At 39.5% G+C, this 14,917-nt stretch overlaps 1 protein-coding gene across 42 annotated transcripts in view; it reads right to left on the bottom strand.

Moving 5' to 3' along the window:
- Nucleotides 1–14,917, bottom strand: part of LOC127359138 (NACHT, LRR and PYD domains-containing protein 12) — a 116,657-nt gene that overhangs the window by 48,689 nt on the left and 53,051 nt on the right. For 17 of the 42 annotated variants that reach the window (XM_051392919.1, XM_051392923.1, XM_051392925.1 and 14 more), the window contains one exon: nt 294–988. The exons of 2 other annotated variants lie outside the window; for them this stretch is intronic. In XM_051392919.1, the coding sequence (XP_051248879.1) occupies nt 937–988 (52 nt within the window). In that variant the 3' untranslated portion in view covers nt 294–936. Of the gene's footprint in view, nt 1–293; nt 1,163–1,593; nt 1,771–3,769; nt 3,947–5,481; nt 5,656–14,917 lie in introns of those variants that run through there. 23 more of the 42 variants (XM_051392895.1, XM_051392900.1, XM_051392903.1 and 20 more) reach the window with 5 other exon arrangements.

Genomic DNA, 14,917 nt, shown 5'->3' with positions numbered 1-14,917 from the left:
TCAGTGTTTACAGAGACTCCCTCCATCAGCACATCCAGTATAAAGACCAGCAGGGACTTCAGTCCAGTTCAGACCAGCAGTGGAGCGGCTGTGTAATGTAGCCTGCTTCCTTTCAGCTCTCATGTTAACGTATTGGAGTGAACACACTGAGCTGAAGCTCACGGACCTGCAGACACTTTGGACATCAAGTCTGCTGACTCTGCAGATTTCACTGAAGTACACAGTGGAAATAAAGTGCTGAGAGTCCCTGAACGCATCATTACTGCAGAAACAGAGAGACATTCACTGCCCACTGGAATGATGCATTTACTGCTGTTAGGGTTCAAAGCTGATAAAAACCACAGTCTCAGTCACATTTGAATGTTTCATCTGAACTCTTACAGGACAAATGTGTAAATATTCAAACTATTTGGACAAACAAGAGACAAATGGACAGATATATATCTGATGTTAAAGGTCCTACATGTTCATACAAAGACTGAACAGCAACACATCAGCTGTGGGTACTGGACTCCAGCAGAGATCCTGGTCTGTACACAAGACCACATGGTCACTAAATGTAATGATGGTTGTTTGCAGGCTTCAGTCAGACTGATCTCAGAGCTGTGACAAAGACCAACTGATCAGTTGTTTAGTGTAGAAATGAGAGAACAAACAGTGTGAGATCAGACTGGATGAATGAGGACCACTGTCTCTATACATCTTGTAATGCTGTCAGCTGGAATCCACTTTATTTCCTGAACACATGAACACAACAACAACAGTCGTATTCACATCAACTCAAACACATGATCACAACAAGCTTCTGGCTCTCTGATTGGCTGACTGTTCTCTCTCTGTCTGTCTGTCTGTCTGTCTGTCTGTCCAATCCTGAAGCCTGTCCCCATTCTCCTCTCACAGCTTCACTGAGGAAAGCAGCAAATACTGGATCTGTGTTTAGTCCAAGACTGCTGGAACCAGCATGGACTGACTCAGACCCTCTACTGACCTCAGAGTCTGCAGTCTACAGTGCGGACTCTTCAGAAGATCTGACAGCAGCTTCACATCTGAATCCTGCAGGTTGTTTCTTCTCAGGTCCAGCTCTCTCAGATGGGAGGGGTTGGACTTCAGAGCTGAGCCCAGAGAAGAACAGCTGATCTCTGACAACCTGCAGTTCCTCAATCTGAATAAAGAATAAAATATGTTTAGAATTAAAAAGTTCAGTCAATATAAACAGTTTCATAAAATGAAAAAGCAAAAACTGAATATAGTTATTGTCTGATAATAAAGTTTATTGAACTATTTATTGTATTTATGTATTTTTATTCTCATTTATTAAAACCATGATGTTAATATCAGATTAAATCCAGAGCTGAAGAGGTTCACAGTGAATTATTCAGTGTAGATTCTTCTTGTTAAATGAAGGTTTTAAATGTAGAGCTCAACATTGCTCTGCCACAGTCAATGGACTAAACCACAGAAGAAGAAAACAGCCTTTAGCATTAAGATACTCAGTGTGGATCAGTATAATATCAGCCTTATGTCTGCACTTTACTGTCAGCACAACTTAACATCACATTCATCTCAGCACAGAAATAAAACATGGTGACTGACCTCAGAGTATCCAGTCTACAGTGTGGACTCTCCAGAAAACCACACAGCAGCTTCACTCCTGAATCCTGCAGATTGTCGTTGTTACTCAGGTCCAGCTCTCTCAGATGGGAGGGGTTGGACTTCAGAGCTGATCCCAAAGAAGAACAGCTGATCTCTGACAAACTGCAGTAATTCAATCTGTATGAAGAATAAAAGATGTGAGTTTAGAAGACAATGTTCCTGCTTGAAATCATTCAGTGTTTAATAATCTGTTCAGAGCTGAAGACTGTTTAGAATGTACAAGTTTAGAAAATGGAAACTCCAAACACCTGAACCCAACAGGATGCAGGTTGCAAACTGTGAAATACAAAGAGTGAAAAAGAGCTCTCATTAATATTAATGACAACGTGCTGCTGCTTCAATAAAGACGTAGTGACTTCAGCTCTTAACCTCTGCCAGCTCCACCAGTGGCTCCATCTATACAAACTCATGTTGTGCAGCCAAACACAAAGAAAAAGCCACAGAAAGTGATTGAAGATTCCACTACTATACTATAAAGGCCAGAGCAGACTCTATCTGCTCCGGAAACTCAGGTCCTTTGGAGTGCAGGGAGAGCTCCTGAGGTCCTTCTTTGATACTGTTGTGGCATCAGCCATTTTCTTTGGAGTGGTCTGCAGGAGCAGCAGCATCTCAGCAGTCGACAGGAAGAGACTCGACAACCTGATCAAGAAGGCCAGCTCTGTCCTTGGTTGCCCCCTCGACTCAGTGCAGGTGGTGGGAGAGAGGAGGATAATAGCAAAGCTATCATCACTGATGGACAATGTCTCCCACCCCATGCAGGACACCATCAGTACACTGAGCAGCTCCTTCAGCGACAGACTCCTTCACCCCAAATGTGTGAAGGAGAGATATCGTAGGTCCTTCCTTCCTGCTGCTGTCAGACTATATAACAACCAGCACTGCTCCCAGTAACCCCCCCCCCCCATCTCGGCATCAATAATAATAATAATGTGCAATAATTACTGTGCAATCTATTGCCCATGTGCAACTGCTGCTGCTACTATTTGTGTTATCTGTTGTTGGGGATTCTTACTGTTTTTTTCTCTTGTACATAGTGTTTTTTTAATTATTTCCCTGCTCTTACTGTTTTATTTATACTGGGTTTTTTTTCTCTATCCACTTTGCTGCTGTTATATTGGACTTTCCCCATTGTGGGACAAATAAAGGAATATCTAATATGTAATCAGCATAAAATCTTTGTGGTCAAACCCCCTCAAAACTGAGATTTTAAAGTTCAGAATAAAGGTTTAGAATTATTAACTATGGTTTAACATTAAATATTTAAATTGTATTTTTATTAGATTAGAGATTACATTACATTAAAATAAATGTATCCAACAATATTTTTTCAAATATTTAACAATCTCTTTTATGAGATTTAAACCTGTTGTTCCACCAGTGCATGCTGGGATTTCATGTCTTCATCACTAGACTTGTATGTGTGAATACAGACGACAGCTTCAATCAATGTTGTAAATACTCTAGTCATCAGCATACCTGTGTAGTTATTTATCAGTTCATGTTAACTAAAGAGTCGAGATATTGGCATTATTAGTTGACACAGCAACCAATCAGGACACCAGATCACAGGAAAGGTTGGCTTTAAAACTTCCTCATACCAAGTGTGAACTGGATCAGACTGGTTTCTGCTGCTGTGCATCCAACTACTGGAATAAACTGCACAACGAATTCAAGTCAGAGACACTACGAAGTTCTCCTGGTTGATATTCATAATGTTTGGTTTAATGTGTGAGAGATGAACGCTTTGTGTGACTAAACGGTGTTGTTGTGATGTTGTATGTCTGTAATTTGTTCTCAGCTCTGTGTTGTAAAACAGATCCTGATCTTAAGCAGACTTTCTGAGTAAATAAAACTGAACTCACTCACCAACTGAAACTGCCAACATTGTAACTGTAAACTATAAGTGTGACATACAAATGTTATTTTCAAATGTTTAAATCCTTTTTATCAGTTTTAAAATCTGAGTTCAAACTTATTTTCAACCATTTCATCTTTTTTAAATGTCATCAAATCTGAAGGAGATTTTACCTCATAAATATCAACCTGTCTGCACTTTACTGTCAGCACAAGTTAACATCAGATTCATCTCAGCACAGAAATAAAAATGATGTCTGACCTCAAAGTCTCCAGTCTACAGTGTGGACTCTCCAGAAAACCACACAGCAGCTTCACTCCTGAATCCTGCAGGTTTTCGTTGTCACTCAGGTCCAGCTCTCTCAGATGGGAGGGGTTGGACTTCAGAGCTGAGCCCAGAGAAGAACAGCTGATCTCTGACAAACTGCAGTAACTCAATCTGAATAAAGAATAAAATATGTGAGTTTAGAAGACAATGTTCCTGCTTGAAATTATTCAGTGTTTAATAATCTGTTCAGAGCTGAAGAAGGTTTAGAATGTACAAGTTTAGAAAGGATGCAGGTTGCAAACTGTAAAATACAAAGAGTGAAAAAGAGCTCTCATTAATATTAATGACAACGTGCTGCTGCTTCAATAAAGACGTAGTGACTTCAGCTCTTAAACTTTGCCAGCTCCACCAGTGGCTCCATCTATACAAACTCATGTTGTGCAGCCAAACACAAAGAAAAAGCCACAGAAAGTGATTGAAGATTCCACTATTAAAGATAAAATGCTGTCATCTTGAGTGTAAATATTCAGTCAGTAGAAATGTCTCATATTATCAGAAAGGTTTGGTACAAGCTGATATGTTTATTGTCTGATAGAGAAGAAAATATGTTTCTGTTTGTATTCAGAGGATCATGAGAGAAAGGTGGAAATTAAATGATGAAGAGCTTCAGAGAGAATCAACCAGTGTTGAATTATTAATGTTTTATTAAATATGTTTGAAATATGAAGCTGAACAAGAAGCTCAGTGTTAATCACCATAAAATCTTTGTGGTCAAACCCCCTCAAAACTGAGAATTTAAAGTGTAGAATAAAGTTTTGGAAGTATTAACTATGGTTTAACATTAAATATTTAAATTGTATTATTATTAGATTAGAGATTATATTACATTAAAGTAAACATTATCCAACAAACTTTTTTCAAATATTTAACAATCTCTTTTCTGAGATTTAAACTTGTTGTTCCACCAGTGCATGCTGGGATTTCATGTCTTCATCACCAGACTTGTATGTGTGAATACAGACGACAGCTTTAATCAGTGTTGTAAATACTCTAGTCATCAGCGTACCTGTGTAGTTATTTATCAGTTCATGTTAACTAAAGAGACGAGATATTGGCATTATTAGTTGACACAGCAACCAATCAGGACACCAGATCACAGGAAAGGTTGGCTTTAAAACTTCCTCATACCAGGTGTGAACTGGATCAGACTGGTTTCTGCTGCTGTGCATCCAACTACTGGAATAAACTGCACAACGAATTCAAGTCAGAGACACTACGAAGTTCTCCTGGTTGATATTCATAATGTTTGGTTTAATGTGTGAGAGATGAACGCTTTGTGTGACTGAACTGTTGTTGTGATGTTGTTCGTCTGTAATTTGTTCTCAGCTCTGTGTTGTAAAACAGATCCTGATCTTAATCAGACTTTCTGAATAAATAAAACTGAACTCACTCACCAACTGAAACTGCCAACATTGTAACTGTAAACTATAAGTGTGACATACAAATGTTATTTTCAAATGTTTAAATCCTTTTTTTCTGTTTTAAAATCTGAGTTCAAACTTATTTTCCACCATTTCATCTTTTTTTAATGTCATCAAATCTGAAGGAGATTTTACCTCATAAATATCAACCTGTCTGCACTTTACTGTCAGCACAACTTAACATCACATTCATCTCAGCACAGAAATAAAAAAGTGGTGTCTGACCTCAGAGTCTCCAGTCTACAGCGTGGACTCTCCAGAAAACCACACAGCAGCTTCACTCCTGAATCCTGCAGCTTGTTGTTACTCAGCTCCACCTCTCTCAGATGGGAGGGGTTGGACTTCAGAGCTGAGACCAGTGAAGAACAGCTGATCTCTGACAAACTGCAGTTCCTTAATCTTAATAAAGAATAAAAGATGTGAGTTTAGAAGACAATGATCCTGCTTGAAATCATTCAGTGTTTAATAATCTGTTCAGAGCTGAAGAAGGTTTACAATGTACAAGTTTAGAAAATGGAAACTCCAAACACCTGAACCCAAGAGGATGCAGGTTGCAAACTGTAAAATACAAAGAGTGAAAAAGAGCTCTCATTAATATTAATGACAACGTGCTGCTGCTTCAAGAAAGACGTAGTGACTTCAGCTCTTAACCTCTGCCAGCTCCACCAGTGGCTCCAACTATACAAACTCATGTTGTGCAGCCAAACACAAAGAAAAAGACACAGAAAGTGATTGAAGATTCCACTATTAAAGATAAAATGCTGTCATCTTGAGTGTAAATATTCAGTCAATGTTGAAATATTAATGTTTTGTTAAATATGTTTGAAACATTAAGCTCAACAAGAATCTCAGTGTTAATCAGCATGAAATCCTTCAAAACTCGGCTGCGAGCCGATCCGCTGCTAACATTAGCTCAGCTTGTTTCTCTGATAACTTAAGATCCAGACGTCCGATGAATAAAATGTTACATTTTATCTTTAAAATTTTAAAATTTTAAAATATGCTGTGTGTGTGATTGAGTTTGTAAAATATTTATGTTTCTGTAAAATACTGTTTTGAAGTTTTTATATAAAATACATTATTTCTTTGAATCTTTATTCATAAAAACATGATAACAACATAAATATTGATTTAATCTTGCAGCCCACTGCAAGATAAATACAGTTTTCCTACTAACACAATACAAATAATACAATAATACAAACTAATTTTAGAGCCACACTGTTCAGACTGACGAACAAAGTTTTGTTTATTTTAAACAATGAAGTCATTGAAATTTAAAACTTCTGTTATGGATTTAAATTCGGTAGATATACACAGAGCAAACACATGAACTGACCTCAGAGTCTCCAGTCTACAGTGTGGACTCAGCAGTCCAACACACAACAGCTTCACTCCTGAATAATGCAGCTCGTTCTCACTCAGGTCCAGCTCTCTCAGATGGGAGGGGTTGGACTTTAGAGCTGAGGCCACGACTTCCCAGTGAGTCTCTGAGAGTTTACAGTCAGAAAGTCTGTGAATACAAACAATATAACATTTAAAATATGACACTGTAATTATAAAAACAGAATTTATGAATTTAGATCACAAAGAACATTAACATGAGCTGTGGCTCAGCTTGTAACTGCACTCGTATGTATTCACTTCAGTTGTATGTATGTATACAATCATACACAGAACATATAGCAAAATATGTCCCACTTAGTCCCATTTAAGCTGTGCTTAAGTACTAGGAGCAGTTGGCAGCCACTGTGCAGCACCTGGTTAATGGTACTGACTGGAGAAATTAACCTAACAACATATTTGGATTGTGAGGAAACCGGAGCACTTAAAGGAAACCCACACAAACACAGGGACAACATGCAAACTCCACCCAGCTGGGAACCTAGGACCTTCTTGTTGCGAGGCCACAGTTCAACCACTATTTCTCCTATTGCAGTGGTTCACAACCTTGTTCCTTAAGGGACCCCTTCTTGGATGGATATGGATATTTTATATTATATTTAAAAAATTGTACAATGAACCCAAACAGTGAACTCAGTAACTGCAGGAAGTTTGTGTAAAACGAGTGATTTGGATGAAGTTTGAGCAGATTATTTCCTATTTAGGAAACCTAAACAATTCTCTGTCTGTATTATTATTTTTTAAAGATAATCATACAGACTTAATAGGATATTTTTTTTGAGACAAATTCAGTGTTTTCTTGTCCCTGATGTTTGGCTATTGTTTTATTAGACAATTTACTTTACATTTCATTTTCTTCACATAAGTGAACCAAATGCGACCCTACTATTTATATTTTTAAAGTTTTCCAGCATGCCTCAAGATCAAGAAGACCTTGCAACCACCTATGAAGCTTTGGTGACCCCTAGTGGGGGATAAGATAATTTATTCACTTTTAGAAACACAAAAATGCTAATTCATGTAATTATCAATAATCAATAATTATTGATAATCAAACAGAAGCAGGTTAAATACAGATTTAGGAAAATATTGTGGAAGTTTTATACTATGAATGTGTGTATCTTCACTCTAATACTGATGGCTTCAGCTTTATGTTGCTTTATAATGTTAATCACATCTGGACTTACAGAGCCTTTCTGCAGTTCCTCACAGCTGGAATCAGTCTCCGTAGTCCCTCCACTGATGTGTTGTACTTCTGCAGGTTCAACTCATCCAGAACCTGCTCTGACATCTGCAGCATGTAGGCCAGAGCTGAGCAGTGGATCACAGAGAGTTCCTTCTCTGATCTGTTCTCTGACTTCAGGAAATCTTGGATCTCCTGATGGATTGAATCATCGTTCATCTCCGTCAGACAGTGGAAGATGTTGATGCTTCTGTCAGGAGAGATATTATAACTGTTCATCTTCTTCAGGTTGTTGACTGCTCTCTGGATGATTTCTGGACTGTTGTCTGTCTGACCCAGCAGGCCTCCTAAGAGTCTCTGGTTGGACTCCAGAGAGAGGCCATGAAGAAAGCGAACAAACAGGTCCAGGTGGCCATTTTTACTCCTCAAGGATTTCGTCATTGCTTCCATCAGGAAGACATCCAGAGTTAAATTGACATGTTTTTCCCCCAGGAAGTCCTTCAGTACGTCTGTGTTCCTGTTGGTGTAACAGTGGAACATGTAGACTGCAGCCAGAAACTCCTGAATGCTCAGATGAACAAAGCAGTAGACTGTTTTCTGGAAGATCACACTCTCTCTTTTGAAGATCTCTGTACAAACTCCTGAGTACACCGAGGCCTCTGTGACATCAAGACCACACTGCTCCAGGTCTTCTTGGTAGAACATGATGTTTCCTTTCTCCAGCTGTTCAAACGCCAGCCTCCCCAGTTTCAGAAGAACTTCCCTGTCAGCCTCCATCAGCTCCTTTGGACTCGTCTCATGTACCTCGTCATACTTCTGCTTCTTCCTCTTTGTCTGAACCAGCAGGAAGTGTGAGTACATGTCAGTCAGGGTCTTGGGCAGCTCTCCTCTCTGGTCTGTGGTCAACATGTGGTCCAGAACTTTAGCAGTGATCCAGCAGAAGACTGGGATTAGACACATGATATGGAGGTTCCTGGAGGTCTTGATGTGTGAGATGATTCTGTTGGACAGATCTTCATCACTGACTCTCCTCCTGAAGTACTCCTCCTTCTGGGCATCAGTGAAGCCCCGTACTTCTGTTACCCTGTCAACACATTCAGGAGGGATCTGATTGGCTGCTGCAGGTCTGGAAGTTATCCAGATGAGAGCCGAGGGAAGCAGATTCCCCTTGATGAGGTTTGTCAACAGCACGTTGACTGAAGACTTCTGTGTGACATCAGACACAACCTCATTGTTGTGGAAATCCAGTGAAAGTCTGCTTTCATCCAGGCCATCAAAGATGAACAAAAGTTTACAGACAGCGAGCTGCTTTGCTGTGACCTTCTGTAATGTTGGATGGAAAACATGGAGCAGCCTGAGAAGACTGTACTGCTCATCTTTGATCAGGTTCAGCTCCCTGAACGAAAGCAGAACCACCAGACTAACATCTTGGTTGTTCGAGCCCTCTGCCCAGTCTAGAGTGAACTTCTGCACTGAGAAAGTTTTTCCAACACCAGCAACACCGTTCGTCAGAGTCACTCTGATGTCTCTCTGTTGGTCAGGTAAGGCTTTAAAGATCTCGTGGCACTTGATTGGAGTGTCATGGAAAGTCTTCTTCTTGGAAGCCGTCTCAAGCTGCCTCACCTCATGTTGGGTATTAACCTCTTCACTCTGTCCCTCTGTGATGTAGAGCTCAGTGTAGATCCTGTTGAGGAGGGTTCCACTTCCTGTGTCATCAGTTCCTTCAGTCACACGTTCACATCTCCTCCTCAGACTGATCTTATGTTCATCTAAAACCTCCTGCACACCGGCATTCACTAAAAAAAGAAAGAAAATGAGAGAATGATTTTCATTAATTCAATTCAATTCAATTCAATTCAGTTTTATTTGTATAGCGTCAATTCATAACAGAAGTTATCTCAGGACACTTTTCAAATAGAGCAGGTCTAGACCGAACTCTGTAAAACATTAATTACAGAGACCCAACAGTACCACCATGAGCAAGCACTTGGCGACAAGGGCAAGGAAAAACTGTCTGTTAAAAGGCAGAAACCTAGGACAGATCCTTCGGCTCTAGGTGGGTGGTCGTCTGTCTCGACCAGTTGGGGTGAGAGAGAGAGAGAGAGAGAGAGAGAGAGCGAGAGACAGACAGACAGACAGGTGCACAGCAACAACAGTATTGGCAATGGCAATCTAGCAGGACCATGGCAGGAGGCTCCACCAGGATCGACAAGGACCTGCGAGACGAGAAAGCACAAGAACTCCGGGGAAGAAGTGAAGTTAGTAACATGCATTAATGGAACATGAATGAGTGCAGAAAGAGAGAGGAAGGGAGGAGCTCAGTGCACCATGGGAAATCCCCCAATAGTCTAGGCCTATAGCAGCATAACTAAGGGATGGTTCAGGACTCACCTGATCCAGCCCTAACTATAAGCTTTATCAAAGAGGAATGTCTTAAGCCTACTCTTGAATGTGGTGAGGGTGTCTGCCTCTTGAACCACAACTGGAAGCTGGTTCCACAGGAGAGGAGCTTGGTAACTGAAGGCTCTGGCTCCTGTTCTACTTTTAGAGACTATAGGAACCACAAGTAGCCCAGCATTCAGAGAATGTAATGTTCTAGTGGGGTAATAGGGTACTATGAGCTCTTTAAGATATGAAGGGGCCTGACCACGAAGAGCTTTATAGGTGAGGAGGAGGATTTTAAATTCTATTCTACATTTTACAGGGAGCCAATGCAGAGAAGCTAGTACAGGAGAGATGTGATCTCTTTTTCTAGTTCCTGTCAGTACTCGTGCTGCAGCGTTCTGAATTAATTGGAGCGTTTTAATGGACTTATTGGGGCAACCTGATAATAAAGAGTTGCAGTAATCCAGCCTTGAAGTAACAAATGCATGGATTAGTTTTTCTGCATCCGTCTGTGATAGTATGTGTCTAATTTTTGTAATATTACGTAAATGAAAGAAGGCAGTCCTAGAGGTCTGCTTTATGTGGGAGTTAAATGACAAATCCTGATCAAAGAAAACTCGGTGATTCGTGACAGTGGTGCTAGAGGCCAAGTTAATGCCATCTAGAGTAACTATATCTTTAGACAGTGAGTCTCTAAGGTTTTTGGGGCCAAGAACAAGAATTTCGTTTTTTTCTGAGTTTAACATCAGAAAATTGCAGGTCATCCAGGATTTTATGTCCTTAAGACATGTTTGTAATTTAGATAATTGATTAATTTCATCGGGCTTGATTGATAGATATAACTGTGTATCATCTGCATAACAGTGAAAGTTAATGGAGTGATTCCTAATAATGTTGCCTAAAGGGAGCATATATAAAGTAAATAGTATTGGTCCAAGTACAGAACCTTGTGGAACTCCATGACTAACTGTAGTATTTATTGAAGATTCATCGTTAACATGTACAAACTGCAAGCGATCTGATAAATATGACTTAAACCAGCTTAGTGCGGTTCCTTTAATACCAATTTGATGCTCAAGTCTCTGTAAAAGAATATTATGGTCAATGGTGTCAAATGCAGCACTAAGATCTAATAATACAAGTACAGAGACAAGTCCATTGTCAGAAGCAGTCAGAAGGTCATTATTAACTTTAACCAGAGCTGTCTCTGTGCTGTGATGAACTCTAAATCCTGACTGAAAATCCTCAAATAAACTATTGTTATATAGAAAGTCACACAACTCTTTGGCGACTACTTTCTCCAGAATCTTAGAGAGGAAGGGAAGGTTAGAAATCGGTCTATAGTTGGCTAAAACCCCTGGGTCAAGAGGGGGCTTTTTAAGAAGGGGTTTAATTACAGCTACTTTAAAGGACTGTGGTACATATCCTGATAATAAAGAAAGATTAATCATATCCAGTAAAGAAGTGCCAATTAAGGGAACAACTTCTTTAAGCAGCCTAGTTGGGATCGGGTCTAATAGACAGGTTGATGGCTTCGATGAAGAAATGATTGAAGTTAACTGATGAAGATCGATGGCAGAAAAACAGTCTAAATATATATCTAAGTTTACATTGGCAGAAGTCCCTGAACTTGGAGAGCCACTGATAACTGTTGATGGCAGTTGGTGATTAATTTTCTCTCTAATAGTAATAATTTTATTATAGAAGAAGCTCATGAAGTCATTGCTACTTAAGTTTATGGGGATATGTGGCTCAATAGAGTTGTGACTCTCTGTCAGCCTGGCTACAGTGCTGAAGAGGAACCTAGGGTTATTCTTATTTTCTTCTATTAGTGCTGAGTAATAGGCTCCTCTGGCATTACGGAGGGCCTTTCTATAGGTTTTAAGATTATCATGCCAAATTGAGCGATATTCTGATAATTTGGAAGAGCGCCATTTCCTTTCAGATTTCCTAGCTATTTGTTTTAACTGGCGGGTTTGGTGGTTGTACCACGGTGCTAGTCTCCTATGTTTTAATAATTTCCTTTTTATAGGAGAATAGAGTCTAATGTTGATCGTAGTGAGCCTGTAGCACTATCGACAAGATTATCAATTTCAGAGGGACTAAAGTCGTTAAATTCAGACATGGCATTGAATTAAACACTGAAGGAATCTCCTCCTTAAATTTAGCTACAGCACTGTCAGATAGACATCTGCTGTAGGAAGTTTTGCCTAATGGCTTATAATCTAATAATATAAATTCAAAAGTTATTAAATAATGGTCAGATAGGAAAGGATTATGTGGGAAGACTATTAAATGTTCAATATCAATGCCATATGATAGAACAAGGTCAAGAGTGTGATTAAAACAATGAGTTGGTTTATTTACACTCTGACAGAAGCCAGTTGAGTCTATTAATGATATAAATGCGTTACTAAGGCTGTCATTGTTAACATCCACATGAATATTAAAATCCCCTACAATAATTACTTTATCTGATTTAAGGACTAAACTTGATAAAAACTCTGAGAATTCAGATATAAAATCAGAGTACGGTCCAGGAGCGCGGTACACTATAACAAATAGAACTGGCTGCAGTGTTTTCCAGGATGGGTGAGAAAGACTAAGAACAAGTTCAAATGAATTATAATTTAGTTTAGGTTTAGGGTCCATTAAAATGCTCGAATCATATATGGCTGCCACTCCACCTCCTCGGCCAGTGCCTCGAGGAATGTGAGTATTAATATGACTGGGGGGGTGGATTCATTTAGGCTAACATACTCCTCGTGGGACAACCAGGTCTCAGTAAGACAAAGTAAATCAATATCATAATCTGATATTAATTCATTCACTAAAACAGCTTTAGAGGACAGAGACCTGATATTTAACAGCCCAGATTTCTTTCTCTTATTTTGTGCTACTGAGGAGTTAGTTTTAATTTTTATTAGATTTTTATGTTGAACTCCTCTTGTTTTTATTTCTTTAAATAATTTAGGTGGTCCGGGGACAGACATTACCAGAAGAATAATTAATATAAGATTATAAAAGTTATAAATTCCACCTGAAATCATTCTCAATCTTTAAAAGTTAGTAAAAATAACATGAAACCGATTTTTACGTTAATTTTTAAGAGTTTATCCTTAAAAGGGAAGAAAGTGACAGTCTGAACCCCAACAGTTCGTCTGCAGTTCTTCATCTAAACTGCTCACTGTGTATGTTCCTTCCTCCTTTTGATATTTAAAACAGATCCATTAATCAAATAATGCAGAATACGTTCATGTCTTGTTTTGTAGACCTTTTTTAATTGAACAGCGCTGCAAATCTCAAAACACTGCATTTCCTAGAGCTGCTCCACAATAAAAGCCTCCTGCTGGTTTGTCAGTGAAAAACTTTTATGTGAACAGCAGCAACAGGAAATGTTAAGTTTGCACCAGCAGTAATTAACAAAGCTCTGATATGACTAAAGTAACAGTAAAATAAGGCTGATATCTGAAAGTATAAACAGGAACACCAGAGTGAGAGTAAACTCCAAACCAAAGAGATTCAGTTAGAAGCTACAAAAGTACTGAGAGCTGAACACAGAGAGACTTTTAAAAACAAAGCTTTCTCTCTTGTTATCAGCACAGACGTGTTGATTCAGTCAGTTTGATCTACAGACATGGATTTGATTTGAGGGAGGAGAACATCTCAGGTTGGTCCCTGTACCACTAGCTACACCCCAGTCCATCCACTACACTCTGCTATTGCCAATCAGCTTGCTACTCCTTCACTATGAGGGGCCCTACGAGGGGCACTTACTGCCCTGGCTCCACAGTGATGGAGCAACCTTCCCATTGACATTAGGACAGAAAAACTCTTCACATCTTAGGAGTTTGAAAACAAACACTGGTGCACTGCTGCTGCTAACTCTACTAGCTGCCATTAGCTACTTAAGGTTAATTACACAACTAGCATAGAAGCTTTGGACTGAGGAGGTTTTCAGGCCTGAAGTGGGGGACCCAGTGGGGGACTGATGCTGGACTGCAGGACTGGAATGAGACCCAGAGCTGGGCAGTGGAACCATGATGGCAGCCTGACGGAGGCCAGACTGATAGAACTTACTGCTTTATAGAGTTTAATAGTTTTCTATCTTCATCTATGACGACAGACAGCAAACAGCATTCTGACTGAAATATATTAAATATAAATTATTTTTGATTTTAACTTTCTCACAAACAAGAACACGTAATAAGTGATACAGAGGAGATATTTATGCTGGAGCAGAAAAAACGTAACTCAGATTTAAGATATTTCTAAAGATCTTAAGTGCTGTATGACACAACTAATGTATTAAATAATTAGTAGTGTTTTCAGACGACACCAGCAGACACATATCCAGTCTTACTTTGTACAGTGCTGGACTCATTGTCTGTCTGCAGTCCAGGTCTTGTTCTGGGTCTTTTTCCACACTGGGGACAGGAGGAGTCTCCTGGTGAACCAGACTGGTCCCAGTATGAGGTGATGCACTGTCTGCAGAACCAGTGTCCACAGCTGGTAGAGACTGGATCCTTCAGAACGTCCTGACACAAAACACAGCAGGACAGCTGCTCCTCCACAGGAACAGGACTCCTCTTCCTCTCTCTGTGGAGACATTTCTTTATAAGTAAACTGATTTGTTGACTGTAGTTGAAACATATCAACATGTGAACACTGACTCTGTGTAGAAGCTCA

This window comes from Dicentrarchus labrax, unplaced genomic scaffold, assembly GCF_905237075.1.
Source record: "Dicentrarchus labrax unplaced genomic scaffold, dlabrax2021, whole genome shotgun sequence".
NCBI lineage: Eukaryota > Metazoa > Chordata > Actinopteri > Moronidae > Dicentrarchus > Dicentrarchus labrax.
This window is presented reverse-complemented; position numbering and strand designations above follow the sequence as displayed.